Below are 15,967 nucleotides of genomic sequence, written 5' to 3' on the forward strand. Positions count from 1 at the left end.
TTAAGAAAATCTGGGAAAACCAACTGTCATATGCAAATGTTGAGATGATCTACGTTTTGAATTTAAAGAAAATACACTTGAAAATATTACATTCTCAGCTGTTTGATACTTATCTATAATCAGTTAAGCTTTCCTTTTAAATCACTTACAACTGTACCATTTTAAATTGAGTGACATGGATGCTTTCTTTTTTTCTTTCTCACCCCTTATAATGTGACAAACACATGTGCCTCCCCTCTTTGAAGAAACACATGCATTTCTTCCTGCCGTAAAATTCTGAGGAGCTGTTCCACAGATTTTTGGGAAACAAATGCTTTTAATCTTTGTAATCTTTCTATAAGAAGAGGTCCTGATTATGGATGACAGGATCTCTCTGGTTCACCTGTTGCAAGTCCTTATTTAGCTGATTATCCATTGGACAGGACTATTGCAATAGCTGTTCCTGCCCTGCCAATACTGTGAAAGGCACTGTACCTCAGGGCACTCTTCCTCCTGGGAGAATAACATTGCAAACAGCACTGGGATCAGCCATTTGTGACCTTTTTGGGAAAGCAGTTGAGCATAAGTAGACTCTAGGGAATATAACAGCAGATTAATATCAAAAGCCTCAGCTCCAAAGAGAGGTGGCTTCTCTGTGCAGGACAATGAGTCCTGTAGTATAATTTTGTGCTGATGTAAAATCCTGACGATAATGCTGTCCGTCATTGTGCAAATTTAGCATGTTTGACTGTGGGTGAGAAATTCATGCGTGCAGTCTGCCCAGTTTAAGTTCTCGCATGCAGGGCCCTTGCAGGAGACTTCAGATCTGGGCTGTCTCAGGAACGTGCCCATTCCACTAAGGAAGCATCCATTACTTATGTTCCAAAAGAAAGGAAGCAATAAAATGGCATTTTCCTACAAGGGGTAAATGGGACTTGTCTGTATTAGCAGAGTGAAAGCAGAATTCTTCCAAGGAAGGATTCAGGTAGATTTAATAGTCTGAACCAAGACTGGTTGAAGTGCAGTCAGTTACGAGGAATGACATAAATGCAGGTTGCTGCATGATTTAGATTGTTTTATCTATCTATCTATCTATCTTGCTATGTTACTCATGCACATTTTCATCACTAGAACATGATCCTTATAAAGGTGGATTCCTGTAGATAGCAAATTTCTGCTTCAGAAAAAAACCCAAAAACCCCAAATTATTTGCATTGTATGGGGAGACATCTTGCAGTTAACTAGAACAAGCTGAACACTTGTAATTCTTGTAACATGCAACAAAATCCACAGCACCTCACAGCTTATTCCCTCAAAAATAAAGGCTATAGATAGCAATGGTTAATAATATTAGTGGCATCAATACTTCATTGATTTAACCAAGTACTTTGTAATTACTTGATAGTGGTGTTCTGTGAGAATAGAACAGGCATAATGGTGCTAATATCGTCCCGCTAAATGTTACAAAATGCAGGGTATTTATGCCTACACCCTGAATGAAGTTCATTAAGTTGACTTAATGAGAAGTTCAGTCAGCAAAACTGGCTGATAATTGGAGCCACTGCTTCCAAGGAGTATCAGCTTTAAAGGAAACAGAACTGAATGATTAATCTAAAATACAGTAGGGAAGTTTTCTCAGTAAAAAATAATTTGTATTGTATTAGTTCAAGCAGTCCCTATTTAAGCTACCCATCTGCATAATTTCATCAGCTTGTTGCAATTGCAAGTGCTGGTCAGCAGTTCATGTGGATCTCCAGCAAAGGTGCTAATGGAGTCTTTCAACTTTATAATTTTTTTTTTAAATCATGTTTTTTTAAAACACATTGAATATTCTTTCACTGAAATTGTGTTCTTTTTCATGGTTAACTTGATGTTTCTAATATGTGAAAGAAGTTACTTATTTTAACTGGTTAGGCAAGATGCACGAAGAACAAAATAGCACATTTTGGGCTAGTTCATTTAATACAATCATTAGTTTGCAGTTTTATACAACTCCCTACAAATGTATTAATCACTCAATAATAATTGTGTTCACAACTGTATCCCAGAGGACAACTAATACTGCTTTTATTTTTAAACTTGCAACTTTGTATCCAGTGCTTAACATGTGGGTAACTAACTCTTTTTCATGTGGAAGCCCATTGAACATGAAAGACTTTGATTGAACGGAACCTTTCCAGTTTGACCTAAAAGAACATAAACAACTTCCCCCTGCCCCCCAGCCTTTGAGGTAGTTTGCCTTGAAAGCTAGCAAATTCCTAGAGAGACAGATTTGGAAGAAAAACTGCTTTTACAGAACAAAATTATTTCCACTGATCTCAAATTATTTCTGATGTCAAATATATATATTGTTACAGATACCACATGCAAATTTCCAAGTTAATGTAACTGTTAGATTGACAGATGATTTGTCCACGTGCACACACACACACATATATAAAAGTAAAGAACAAAAAATAACCTTAGGCTACAAACACAAATTTCATAGCTAGGTACAGCCAATACTTTTCCCTGTTGAAAGCAGTATATTACAAATTATGCTCACTGGAAGAAGTATGATTTTTTTCTGTTTTTTAATGAGTAAAACACTACAAAGGAGCTTTTCACAATTTATGGCTTTCAAAAAGCATGAGGTTTTGTTTCTTCTTTAGTCTTGTCTTTACCTACTAAAACCTCTTACCATTAATTAAACACACACATACACCTCAACCTCAGGCATTCCATTCCTGTGTCTGTGATGTCAGTTACTCAGATATTTTTCCTGTTCTTAGCTTTTTTTTTCGCTGCGGTTTCTCTTTGACCTAATCTCATTGTAGCTATTTAAAATGAGAAGCTTTTTTTATCATTGTTCTGAACAATACTTAAAATGGTTTTTTAAGAGGGAGCTTTGGAAATAATGCAGTTTTATTTATATTTCCTACCTATAAAACTTGGAGAAACAGAGCTGTCAATTATTGCCAGTCTGCATGTGCCATTGCAAAGATATCTGAGGGAGCCTTGCCCAAACTATTGTTTAGCCTTGTTAGGAGATTTGTTTGTATGTGTTTAGGTTTGGTTTTGGCATGCTCTTAGAACTGTGTTTATCACCAGTGGGGACCTAATACATACACGATTTTTCTTTTAGTCTGAAGGAAGGAGCCACGCAAGTGCTGGGGATGCAATTTATGAAGTTGTTAGTCTACAAAGAGAATCTGCGAGAGAGGAAGAATTGGTCAGCCCAACAAGTGGAGGAGGGCCTATGTCATCGCAGGAGGATGAGGCAGAAGAAGGTAAGGATAAATGAGCACTTATAGTTCCCATAGGTTGTACTGTCACATTTCTGCTGTTAATTTACTCATTTAATTCTTTCTGTTTGTGTCTGTTAGAAGTACAACTATTCTGGACAAAAAGATCACGTGTAATTTTCTACTAGCAGCAGTTCTTTTTCTTTAGTAATGGTATTTTTACCAACGCATTATTTGGAGTTCTTCCAGTAGCAGCAGCAGACGACGCATGTCCATTTTTTTTCAAAATGTTTCAAAATGTTACTGATGTGCTCTGCTAACAAGATGGAAAACCTTTTTTAGAGAGATTGTCTTCTGATCAGAAGCCATTTGCTTTGAATGTGCTGCTAAAGGACAGCATTGAAATGGGCTTTGAAACGGCAGGCTTTAAATGCCTGTTCGTAAAGAAAACCAACAAAATCCCAATCAGACTCATACCAGGAATTCCCCCACTCCCAGTCGGTCTGCTTAGCATGTGCTTTGTTTTCCCTCATTTATAACTTGGGTTTACCAAAATATCTCCTGGTTCAGGTGGGATCGTGTCAGGGATTGCTGCTGTTCACGGACCCAGTGTATTTACTGCCCCTTCCAAAGCTAACAGTACCTCAGTGTCTCTCCCACTGGTGGTCTTTTTGGTAGGTTGGGATTTTTTTTAAGGCCCTTGGTCTACTCTTGTCTCCCTGTACTCCTGAGGGTTAGCCCATAGCATTCAGAATAGGCTTTATGCCTTTTTTGATCTGGACATCTCATCTACCAGAACTTGTGATCGTTAACAAAATTATTCCTCAGATTTCTGGCACTATTGTGTCAATACTACAAAAAGTCTCAGTTACTACAATTGGAAAAATTCCTTCTTGATTCTTAATTATAGGTAAGTAGTCGGATATTAGTTTATGCAATATGAATCCGAGCCCTGTGATGAATCGGGAGCAGACAGATGCAGTTACATGCTTGCTCTCTCCCAGTTACAAACAAAACCCCCCACCTATCCCAGGTGACACCAGGCTTACAAAACCCACAGCCAAAGTGCTCTTTGGTGAATCAAAAACCTACTGATTCCTTGGGGGAATGGGATGGGCATGGACTATCACCATTATTCCCTCCTTTGTATCAAGTACCACTTCTGAATAGTAAGAATACTATTTTCCCTAAAGGAACTTTTATATTTAATTGGTATTTGGGATTGCTTTACTGTTCATAGCAAGTATTATTTCAGACTTGACATTTGGGTCTTCAGGTTGAGCGTAGTGTAGTTCAACATCTGTGGGTGTTCTCTTGCTGGATGTTTGAGTCGTACAGTCAGAATGTTTTCTGGAGCTTGTTTGATAGGATAGGGTTTAAGTAATTACTTGAATACTTTTTTTTTTTTATATTGCTTCCTACTGGGAAGAGTAAAGCACTGTTCCAGGATTTGATGAATGTAGCACAATTAGTAATAATGTGGATATTGTCCTCTTGATGCTATTGTAGAATGGCTTTGTTTTATTACAGAGTAGAAGTATTCCACTGGGGTATGAACCTAAGTTTAACTTTGCTTTAGCTTCCTAATGCTAGTTTCCATATTTTAAATGTAGATTACTTCCTAGGAGAAGACATTAAAAATATCATGATGTGACTCTGTTCTCATGGAAACTGCATTTAGAGTTCTCTGCCTAGAAGTTATCTATCCTAGTGGATATGCAGGTTAAATGAGTCATTTGCAGTTGTTCTAAATAAATCACTTCATTCTTTTTCTTTCTTTTTCTTTTCAGGGTTCTAATTATGATGATGGGGGAAAAAAAACAAACCCTTGAATTTACAGTGTCTTGTCTTAGCCTTGGAAGAAGGCTTTTTCTTTTCATTATTGTTAAGAATGGCTACCTGGCCATATAGGTTTTTTTTCTGCTTGCAACCTGAGTAGGGCAGGTATGCATTATAAGGACTTCACTATTTCACAAGCCAAAGGCTGGTGTTCCCATTACAGCTATTGCTGATTGTTATCTGTTCTCTCTTTTTTTTTTTTTCCCTTATATATCCTCATATATATCCTACATGCCCACCAAATATTACTTAATTTACTTCAGAAGCACTATATGTTGCAGTTTCATTTGTATAGCAATGCATGCCTCATTTGCACTTTACCTGGTTTCTGTGTACTCTTTGTGTGTGCATACACACAGTTCAGTGGGTTGTCTTATGAGTATATGAATAAAGTTGTTCATAAGAAAGAAGGCATTTTTTTTCAATATTCTTGTTCTTTTTGTTTTAATGAAAGGCCAAACATGATTCCTGCCCTTCACAATAATGATTTAAAATAATTATTATACTAGTGTTAGGCATAGTCCCTTTCAAATATGCAGCAACTGCATATAGAAAGCTGTGATCCTATGTTCCCTAAGTAACGTTACTAGTTTTTAATATTATTTTCTCATTTTAGCTTTATTTTTCATCTGAACAGCTATATAAAAAAACTAAGATCTCTGCGAAGATTGTGCAATAGCTACTTGGGGATCTTTCAGGTCAACCTCATTTTTTTTTAAAAAAAATATTAACATTGTAATAGATATTTCTGGCAACCCAGTCATCTAAGGTTCCTTGCTTTAGAGATAATAATTCTAAAATATAATTAATATTAATGATTTCTTGTCAAAACCTAGGATGTAAAGTACGCTCCTTGATAAGAAGTTTTCTGTTAAATTCAGAACATAATTTTAAAAGATCTATAATGAGGAAATTCTTACATTTTGTGGAAAGGGTTCACATAAAGTGAATGTAAGTTTCAATTTTTATCAATAAGCAGAAATGTTCACTATTAATGTTTAATTTTAAGTAGAACTTTGTAACAAGGTGCAGAGCACAATTGGTTGAACTAATTTTTCTCCTTTTTGGAGTGTTAAGAGTAAGTGAGAACATGTACAGAAGTGATGGTTTGTATAGTGCATTATTCAAAAAAGACAAAGCTGCACAGAATGTTTTTATCATAACGTCATTCTATGGCAGGATGAAATGGCTGGCTGCATGTGTGAGCCAGAGGATTGGAGAAAATTGCTTTCCAGCAGAAGCATTTGCCAGGAGAATGTAGTCCTAGAAAGAAAGGAGAAGGGGGAGAAAAGGTTGGCTTCTTTTAGCAGCAGTGCATACTTAGACCATATATGAAATGACAACCTTCCATTTGCTCTAATATTTCTATTCCTTTTTTTTTTTTAACTATAATATAGTATTTTAGGAGAATACTAGATATAACTCCATTTGAGTTTCTTCTTGAATCAGAATAATGTTGGAAGGGTAAGGATCACTGTAAGTGGGAGCAATTCTGTTTAAAAACAGAAAATAGACTTTAAACCAATTGTATCTGAGTTGCACATTATTTTTAACCCCCCTGAAGTTTTATGTGATCCCAGGTGTCTGGTTACTAGCTCTTATTCCAATCCATAAATTGCCTGCAGAGCAAACTCGGAATGTTTAGCAGATGTCCTGAAACAGCTAATTCATGATAGGTAAAAGATAACATGCTTACCCAGTCTCCAAAAAGAAGTTTCTGAGCATGATTTATAGATTGTCTCTAGAACACTCTCAGATGACTTCCAGGAATACAGTGTTACTTGGATTTGTGTTTTTATTTACTTGCAACAATACATTTCTTGATGGGTTAGATACTACTTTTCTGACAGCTAGGAACTGAATAGGGATGCAGTTGACAGCATAGTGGATACTGATCCATGAACAGTGGACTTAAACTGAGAAAATTCCTATTGAAATGTGTTTGGTGTTTAGTTATTGGCCTTTAATAATAAGAGATTATATACAAATATGAATCTGTAGAAGTAAGAAAGAAGAGCAAAAGAGAAAAAAATAACAAACTCAAGAGGGTGGTACTTTATCTCTGTGTTCTCTCTAGCCATATGTACTCTAAGAAAAAGAGATATTATACAGTAGAAAAATTAACATGAGGTATGGAAACTCAGTGTGGAGATGGTGAAGTCTGACAATGAGAATAGAAATGAAAGGACAGAGGACCCTGAAAGCTTCAAAGAAATCTGTGTGACGTTTTGGATGGCACAAAAAGATGATGTGTACAGTAGATAAGGAGTGGGCAATACTAAATGATTGGAGATGATCAGCCAGACTAAATTAGGATATTGTGTCAAATGTTGTGGGTGGTAGAGCCCGTTTTTGGGATTCAGAAAAGCAAAGGAGTAGAGGTGGTGGTGTTTTAGGAGTCAGAACTATTGAGAGTATTTTGTGATAAAATAGGGGTTTACGATGAGGGATAGTGTGAAAAAATGAGGATGACTGAGTGAGAACAACAACATTAGTAGTGTAGAAATACTCCACTCTGCCTTTTTATCCAAATTAAAAATAGCTTGTTGGAATTCATAGGAACTGTTTGTTATCGTAATCCAATACAGAGTAACCTTGGTGGGTCCTAAACAAGATCAATTAAATCTGCATTGGAGTCTTTTTGCTATATCCATAAAAATGAACTAAAACTTTATAAACCCTAAATTCATTAGGTTATTTGGCTAGTGGCTGTCTTCAGACAAGAGCTCTTTGCTGCAGTTCTATTAAGAGATGAGTTGGAAAATACAAGCGCATCTGAAGAACGCCAGAAAAAATGTGATCCCTTCCTTAGTACATGAAAAAATCCCGAGTGCAGAAGACTCTGGTTCTTTTAATATGCTCTGAATGGTAACAATTCTTGTTGATAGCTACAGTTGTATTTAAATTTGTTCAGGCAAGTATGGCCTTTCTGTTAAAAGGCAAGTATTTGAAATTGAATTCGAAGCACTTTTATGGGTTACAGAAGTATTTAATGAAATTGCAGGGTTGTATATGAAATGGAATAACAGGGACTTTTAAGGTTATTTCTGTTCCAGATGTGTGGGGAGAGGGAAGTACAGGGAAGGTTGCTTGCCTGTGGCTCTGGTTCTTTCCTGTCCTCTAACCTAGATTACTATTGGAGTTCACTTGTAAACTAGGTTTGCAGGCTAGGCCCCTAAGAAATGTGTGACTTGCTCCGAGTATTATATTCCCCTCTTCCTCAGACACACCTGCAAGGTGCACCTGGGAACACATTGTAGGTAGGGATTCTTTCTTTTATAAAATCTGTTGCTCATGCTGACTTTGTGAAGTTCAAGGCAAAATATAATTCCATAATTCTGGCTGGCAGTTCATGAATGCTGCAGGGAAATCTCTTGATGGTTTTGGTTTATTCTTGCAGAATTATGGGAAAAATTACTTTCAGATTAAGGGAGCTTTCAGTTCCTTGGGTACATAGGTGAAATCTGTTTCTTGGATTTCAATCCTTTTTTTAATAACTTACATAAAATCACTTCAAGATTGTGGTACAATGTAGACAATTTTCAGTAATAAATGAGTATGAATTGGTGTTTGCATCTTGTCTGGAAGCAATTACAGATTATTTGAAATGTTTTGGATGCTTTATTTTTAGTAGTGATTACCTTTTCCTTGTCTGCCTATAAACAGTATGGGGTATTTTTGAAAGTAATTTGAAAAAGAATTTGCAATTCTGTCAGTTTATTAGGAATTAGAACTTACTATTGCTAGAGGATCTTCTCAGGTTTGCCATGAGCGCTGTGTTGTGTAGCGCTGTGTTGTGTGGCCCCATGCTAGCACTACTATGCTCATAGCATTTCACATTTCATATAATAAAAAAAATTCTTATTTAACCACTTTGTATAACCACATTATATAGAGATGATTAAAAAGACTTTTCTCAACAGACAGTTTCCCCTGACTTTTTACTAGTCATTGTTAACCTCAGAGTGAGAATCTTGTGGTTTTAGTTTTGGTCACTAGCTTTCGAGTATTTTTTTTAAGTCTGAGTATTTTATAATCAGTGCCTTGCATACTACCTTGGCACTTTAAGTAAAAGCCAGGCAATATATATTTTTAATGTGTTTTATAATGGTGATATTTTTATTTGAGTATATCAAATATGGCAGTAGGTACTACTCTACAAATTTGTAGATCAGTAATACAGAGTAAAGAATTGCATTACTTTAGAATTGCAACATCTCAAATTTCATTTTCTTGTGTGTTCTCAAAGATGTCAGTTTTCAGGCAGCACAGTACATGTGGAAGATGTTTATATTTACAAGAATACCTCTGCTGTGCAGCATTTAGTTGGCTTTGTCATCTGTGTGGGAGAAAAACTACTGAACTGAAGTGATGATTTTTCTTCACTCTCTTATTCAGCTTTAAGCATTTGTACATCAAATTTAGATATGTCATGGTGCCTCACTTGTATGTTCACTACACGAAGGTAGAACATTTGCGCATGTTTCTACACTCAGATTTAGATGCACAGTTAAGGTTTATTTTGTCTGACTTTCTTTAATGATTCTTGTCTAATATGACAATAATGAAGGGCCAGTGTAGAAACTATATGACTCAGAACTAAGATATGTTTTTAAATGCAGAATATTTTTTATTGTATTAAAAAGAAAAAGCAGTTTGGCTGGCCATTTCACACAACCAACAGGTTTGTTTCAAAGTGGATGTATGGATCCTTTGAGAGATTTTGCACAGACTTCTTTATAACATGTGAAACCCGTTACTGTATACAGTGAGTGAAAGAGACATCTAATCCCATGCTGTTCTACCCTCTTTCAGAGGTTATCAAATGTAGGGGGTTTGGGGAACCAGATTTTCAGTTACACAGAGAAGCAATTAAATTTGCAGACTGTTTGCAAGATAATCAGAATTTTTGAGATTTGTCAGCATTAGCTTTTGCTTGAGTGATTTGAAGTGAAAAATGTGTACTTACAATACAAAAAAAAAGAGAATTAAGAATAAAAATACTATTTTTTGTTATTACTGATAGCTTTTAGTGAAGACCTGGGGTATCTTTGTCAGTTTTACTCTCTTTATATGTACTTCAGTAGCTGCCAAATTATTTTTTCTTCAAATTAATGATGTAACTTACCTATAAACAGAAGGTTCTTGTAAGCAGAATTCAATGCAAATCATCTTTGTTCCTATTCATAAATCCATATTTTTCTGCTCCTGATTATTGCCTTTCCCTCTAAATTAGAAAATCTACTGAGGATTGTGGTTTCATAAATATATCATTTGGAAGGCACTTTGAAATCTTTTTGTGTTCATTAAAATATTTTGTAATGCACTGAAAAGTTGGACCTTTCTGAAAATGTACCTAATTTAATACTAGAACGAATTTAATGACTTAAACTTTGTTTCACTCTTGTCTTTCCTGGCAAAGCTCTAGTTCATGCTCTATAATTTCCTGTTACCCTATAAATGGAAATCAGCTTTTTTTTGTGGCCTTTCTCACGATCCTCTTTCATCTAGTATGTATGGAATGATTCCATGTCAGTAACGTCTATATCTTGTTGCCCTGATAATATGCTGCCAACTTGAGCTCCCCCTTCATTTTTTTGTTCTTCTCCTACATAAAAATCAAACTTCTCATTGTTGAAGTATTCAGATTCTATTCCCACCTATCTTCATGACCTAATTTCCTTCTCCTTCAGGCTGCTCCAACTATATTATTTTTCAGTTCCACCTACTCCTTATTTCACATGTAACAGCTTCTCAATTAAAACTCATTAAAAATGCTTTTTTTCTTCTTCACATCAGTGCTCAAAATCCCACCTGTTCATTTTTATCTGCTATATTAATGCATTTCTACTCATTTTAGGATGTACTTCACTTACTTACTTTCATGCTTGGACTCTCTGAAACAACAGTATAGTTTTCTGCCTTATTTGCCTTTTTTATTAACTGACAAATGAGTTTGACTTCCATGGTCCTGTCATATTCCAGGTGATGTAGTAGATTTCTTTAAGGAAAACTATATAATTGGTGTTAAATATAGATGAGATGAGAATTGTTTAAAGGAAAATTTTTGAAGTAGGATGCAAAAAAGGGCCCATTCAAAAATAAAAACAACAACCCCTTTTTCACTGTAAAAATGGGAAGATTAAAAACATTCAAGCTATTCAATATGTCAATGTTTGTTGACATGAGTAAGAGTTCTTAACTGGAATCTATTTCCTCAGGCCAAAAAAGGAAAATACCAATAAACATAGTTGTTTTGTTTTCATTTGAAAGAGATTGTTAAGTACCTGATCAGAGAGCGGAACATCTGTGCTATTTGACTTTTTTCTGAGTTGGTTTCTCACAGTATTTTGTTGCAGTCTTCACACAACCTTGCTGCTGTCAATACTAGTGTTCTCCTCTAAGGATGCTCCATGTTCTGTATTTGATAGCCTCGTGCTATCAAAATAAATGAGGGGAAAGAAAAGACCGAGATTTTGTGTCTCTGTGTGTATGGTTGTTTTTTTTTCTGTCGGGTATTTGCTTATGAAAAAGAGTTACTGTGTAAGTAATTCTGTTTTGAACACTTCATGCCTCAGTATTTCTACCTCTCATTGGACACCTCTCATCAAGAAAAAATATAGACCAGCTGGAGGAAAAATCAGAAATGAGTGGAAGTCTGGAGTCCTTTGAGCAAAGCAGCAGAGTTTTTTAAAGAAGAAAGAATAAAGACAGAAATTGGGGGGTTTTTTTTGGAAGTGACATGTGCTAAAATTTTTTTAGGAGAAAAAGGTAATTGGCTTAAATTTGCCGTAGAAAAAATTACGTCTGAACTGAGATACAGTCAGGTAGAGTAAGAGTAATGAAGTCCTTGGAATGAACTGCTTAGGGAGGTAACCGCAGGTTTGTAGGGTTAAGTTAGGCAAGTATCTGCAGGACTATATGATCAGGACCTGTGTTCTCTTTAGCCAAGTTCAAGAGTTTGGATAAGCTAGTGGAGCTGTCTCATAAAGCTCATCTTAATCATTCTGTTGCTATCTTGGGAGATAGTCAAAGCCTCTTGTGGTTTTACAGTGTTCCGAATGCGTACAGCCATTTTACTGCGTCTTCTGTGGCACTGCATCAGTTAGAAATACTTTATTATAAAAGCCAAACAAAAACCCCAAACGCATGTTTCCCAACATATTAAGGGTAATTGTTGTCATTCTGAAAGCTTTATTTGTTTTCCACTATTAACAGCCTTTCAGGCTGTTCTGGATCTGACTAAGACCAAAGATGTGCCTCTGCTACATGGAAGGTGGGCCATTTTGGGAAGCATTTTCCAAACTATTGGTTATTGAGAATAATGACCCATAGTTTATTTTGCTAAAGGTGCTGCTAAAGTGCAAAGAGGTCTTTCATATGAACAGTCATGCTTCAGCAAGTTGGGGTCTGTTTTTTAAGGGGGTGGTGGTGTATTGTAAATGGTCAATAGAGTATTGTTACATAATAGGTTAGTGCTGGGCTGCTTAAAATACAACTCTTTGTGCCCAGTCTGCTCATGTAATGAATAATTTATGTAATGGGTGTTTCTACATGGAGTAGACACAAACTTATGTATATCCAGTAGGCTGCCAGTCTTCTTTTCAGTTATATTCTTTTTTAATTTGTTTTTGAATGTCCCTATAGATTTTTGAAAGAGACCACTTTTTACACTTTTATGTTTGTCTGTAGGTATAGTAACAAAACAGCCTGGATCCACAATCTACCATCCAGAGATTCTCCCTCAGCCCGAGTGATATCTGTACAGGCTTCCATATTTCTCTCATGCAAATGGCAAATGTCCAAAAGAAAAAAAGCAAATGCCATTGGGCCAGAAGGAAGTTCCAGGCCAGTCTAACCTTGGTTCCTGGGACTGGTTATGGAGCGAATACTCCTGAAAGTAGCTTCTAACCATGTGAAGGACAAACAAAGTCATTGGGAACAGTCAGCATAGATTTATAAATGTCAAATCATTGTAATCAGCCTCATTACTTTCTGTGACAAGGTGGCCAGTACTGTGGGCGAGGGGCATGTGGTGGACGCTGTATACCTTGATTTTAGCAGGGACTCCCAACACCATTTCCATAGTGTTCTTACCATTAAATCAATGAGGTAGGGGCAGGGTAAGTGAAAAATAATGCGGTTGGAAGGTTGGCTGGACTGGTGGTGTGCAAGAATCAATCAATGGTGCAGAGTCCAGCTGGCAGCCATCGAGTACTCGTATCTTTCAGGGATCAGTATTGGCACCAATGCTGTCAAATGTCTTGTTTAATCACTTATATGGTGGGATCAAGTGCATGCTCAGCAGGTTTGTGGACAACAGCAAACTGGGGGGAGTGGTCCATAGTGCTGGAGGGCAGGGCTCCTACTTGGAGGGACGTGAACAGGCTGGAGAAAGGCACGGGCAGGAACCTCATCAAGTTCAACAACAGCAGGTGCTAAGTCCTGAATCCACAGTATAATAATCCCACGGGACAAGACAGGCTGGACACTAACCAGATAAAAAGTGACTTTTGCTGAAAAGTTCCTGCAGATCCCAGCAAGCAAGAAGTTGAAAATGACTCAGTGGCGTACCCTTGCAGCAAAGGTGGCCAAGTCCACCCTGGGCTGTTCAGCAGAAGCCCAGCCAGCAGCTCCAGGGAAGTGATCCATCCTCTCCCTTCAGCACCTGTGAGACTGCATTTGGAGTACTGCGTCCAGTTTTCGGCTCCCCAGTATAAGACAGTCACTGACACACTGGAGCAAGTCCAGTGGAGGCCACCGAGCTGGCCAGATGGCAGGAGCACGTGATGTACGAGGAGGGGTTAAGGGACTGGGGTCAGTTCAGGCTGGAGAACAAAATACACACAGGAGAATCTTATTGCTGTCTACAACTGCTACACTGGAGGACTTGGAGAAGATGGAGGCAGACTCTTAGAGGTGCACAGTAACAGGCTGAGAGGCAACAGACACAAGCTGAGACCTGGGAAATTCTGGTTAGATCAAAGGATGTTTTTGGTGGCTGAGTTGGTTGGTTTGTTTTTAAACCATGAGCATGGTCAAGTAGGAGAACAGGTTGTCCAGAGAGATTCTGCAGTCTCCTTTCCTGAAGTGTTCAAGACTACTCTTGTGTCATGGTTTAACCCCAGCTAAGCCCCACACGGCCACTCCTTCACTCCCTGCTAGTGGAACGGGGGACACAATTGGAAAGGTAAAAGTGAGAAAACTCGTGGGTTGAGAGAAAGACAGTTTAACAGGTACAGCAAAAGCCATGTGTGCAAGCAAAGCAAAACAAGGAATTCATTCTTCACTTCCCATTGGCAGGCAGGTGTTCAGCTGTCTCCGGGAAAGCCGAGCTCCGTTATGCGTAACAGCTACTTGGGAACACAAACACCGTGGCTCTGAACATTCCCCCTACCCTTCCTCCTTCTTTCCCTAGCTTTTTATGCTGAGCATCACGTCCTGTCATCTGGAATATCCCTTTGGTCAGTTGGCATCAGCTGTTCTAGCTGTGTCCCCTCCCAGCTTCCTATGCCCGCCAGCCTACACTTGCTCAGGGGCTGTGTGAGAGGCGGAAAAGGCCTTGGTGCTGTTTAAGCACTGCCCAGCAGTAACGAAAACCACCCTGTGTTATCGGTGCTGCTTCCAGCGCAAATCTGAAACACAGGCCTACGCTGGATGCTGTGAAGAAAATGAACTACCCCAGCCAAAACCAGCACACCTCCCAAGCAGATCCCTGAGCGCCCTGATCTAGAGGTGCTTGGAGTAGGAGATAGGACTAGATCTCCAGAGGTCTGTTTGAGCCCAGACTATTCTATGATTCTAGGCTGATGTCACACAGAGGGATGCTTTCAGGCTTGTTTTAAATGGAGACTGAGTTCAGGGAGGTTCATGAGGCATCCACAGAGTGAGCTTTTTGTGGATCCCATTGCAATTCACACTGAACAAGTAAACAAAAAACCTGAGACACTTACTGTTACCTATAAGTATTCTTAAAGACTGTGTACGCACATTTACAACCCAGGTTTGCTCCCTTGAGACATCTCCCATCCTCCTCTCATTCTGATGAGGCCCGAAGTTGTATCGAGCAGTTGGTAGGCTCTGAGAGGTCAGGGCAAATAAAGGAGGAAGAGAGAAGTACACAGTACATAGAGGAAGGGATCTGTGGCATTCCCAGCAGAATAAAGCTGGATAAAATCATGCTCTGGCTAATGCTGCTGGCTTATAGATGCTTTAGAATGTGGAAAAAAGTGTATAAAAGTACACCTCGGAGAAGAACATCTACAGTTAAATATCCCTCCCCCTTTTTTTTTTTTTTTTTCCTTTCCTCTCCCTCCTCTTAATTTATAACTAAGTGCTTACACAGTTTAGAATATGTAAATAGTCTTTAGAATGCAAACAAAGTAGAGATTTTTAAAGCTGTTTATTCTTTCTCCTTTGCCCTGTTCTATTTTGAAGTTTGACGTTGGTGTCTTTTGAAAGGGAGCATATGGCATTTCTAATTAAGGCCTGTGGTTTTCTGACATATAACTGAATAATACATTCCAAATGCTCTTAAGCCTTCTAGATGAAAGAATTTTCAGGGTTGAAGCACTGTAGCTTTGTGATATATCTTACTGGAGCATGTATGCTATGTAACACTGATCTCCTTAAGAACTTCGAAGAATTTTGCATAGAATACTGCTGGAGTGAGAAAACGAGTTTGTTTCTTTTGTCTGATGTTAGGATTCCTTGGCAAGCTCAGGTTTGGCTCATATAACAACTAGCGTGCTTTGTTTCTGAAAGTATTCAGTGTAGCTTCTTTTTTTAAACATTTCAATCTGGTTGGGTGTTTTGTTCATCTTTATCAGATTTTGTTTCAGGCTGCAAGATTAGTTTGTGTGTATTTTCACCAATAGCTCTTGCAGAGATGCACTGTAGTTCTTTAGTCTCGCCAAAATAATTCA

At 37.8% G+C, this 15,967-nt stretch overlaps 1 protein-coding gene across 6 annotated transcripts in view; it reads left to right on the forward strand.

The window, feature by feature from the left end:
• RABGAP1L (RAB GTPase activating protein 1 like) overlaps positions 1 to 15,967 on the forward strand; it is a 254,855-nt gene that overhangs the window by 40,921 nt on the left and 197,967 nt on the right. For all 6 annotated transcript variants that reach the window (XM_055724788.1, XM_055724789.1, XM_055724784.1 and 3 more), the window contains exon 11: positions 3,104 to 3,248. In XM_055724788.1, coding sequence (XP_055580763.1) covers positions 3,104 to 3,248 — 145 coding nt within the window. The remainder of the gene's footprint in view (positions 1 to 3,103; positions 3,249 to 15,967) is intronic.

The sequence above is a fragment of the Falco cherrug genome, chromosome 12, assembly GCF_023634085.1.
Source record: "Falco cherrug isolate bFalChe1 chromosome 12, bFalChe1.pri, whole genome shotgun sequence".
In the NCBI taxonomy this organism is placed as follows: Eukaryota; Metazoa; Chordata; class Aves; order Falconiformes; family Falconidae; genus Falco; species Falco cherrug.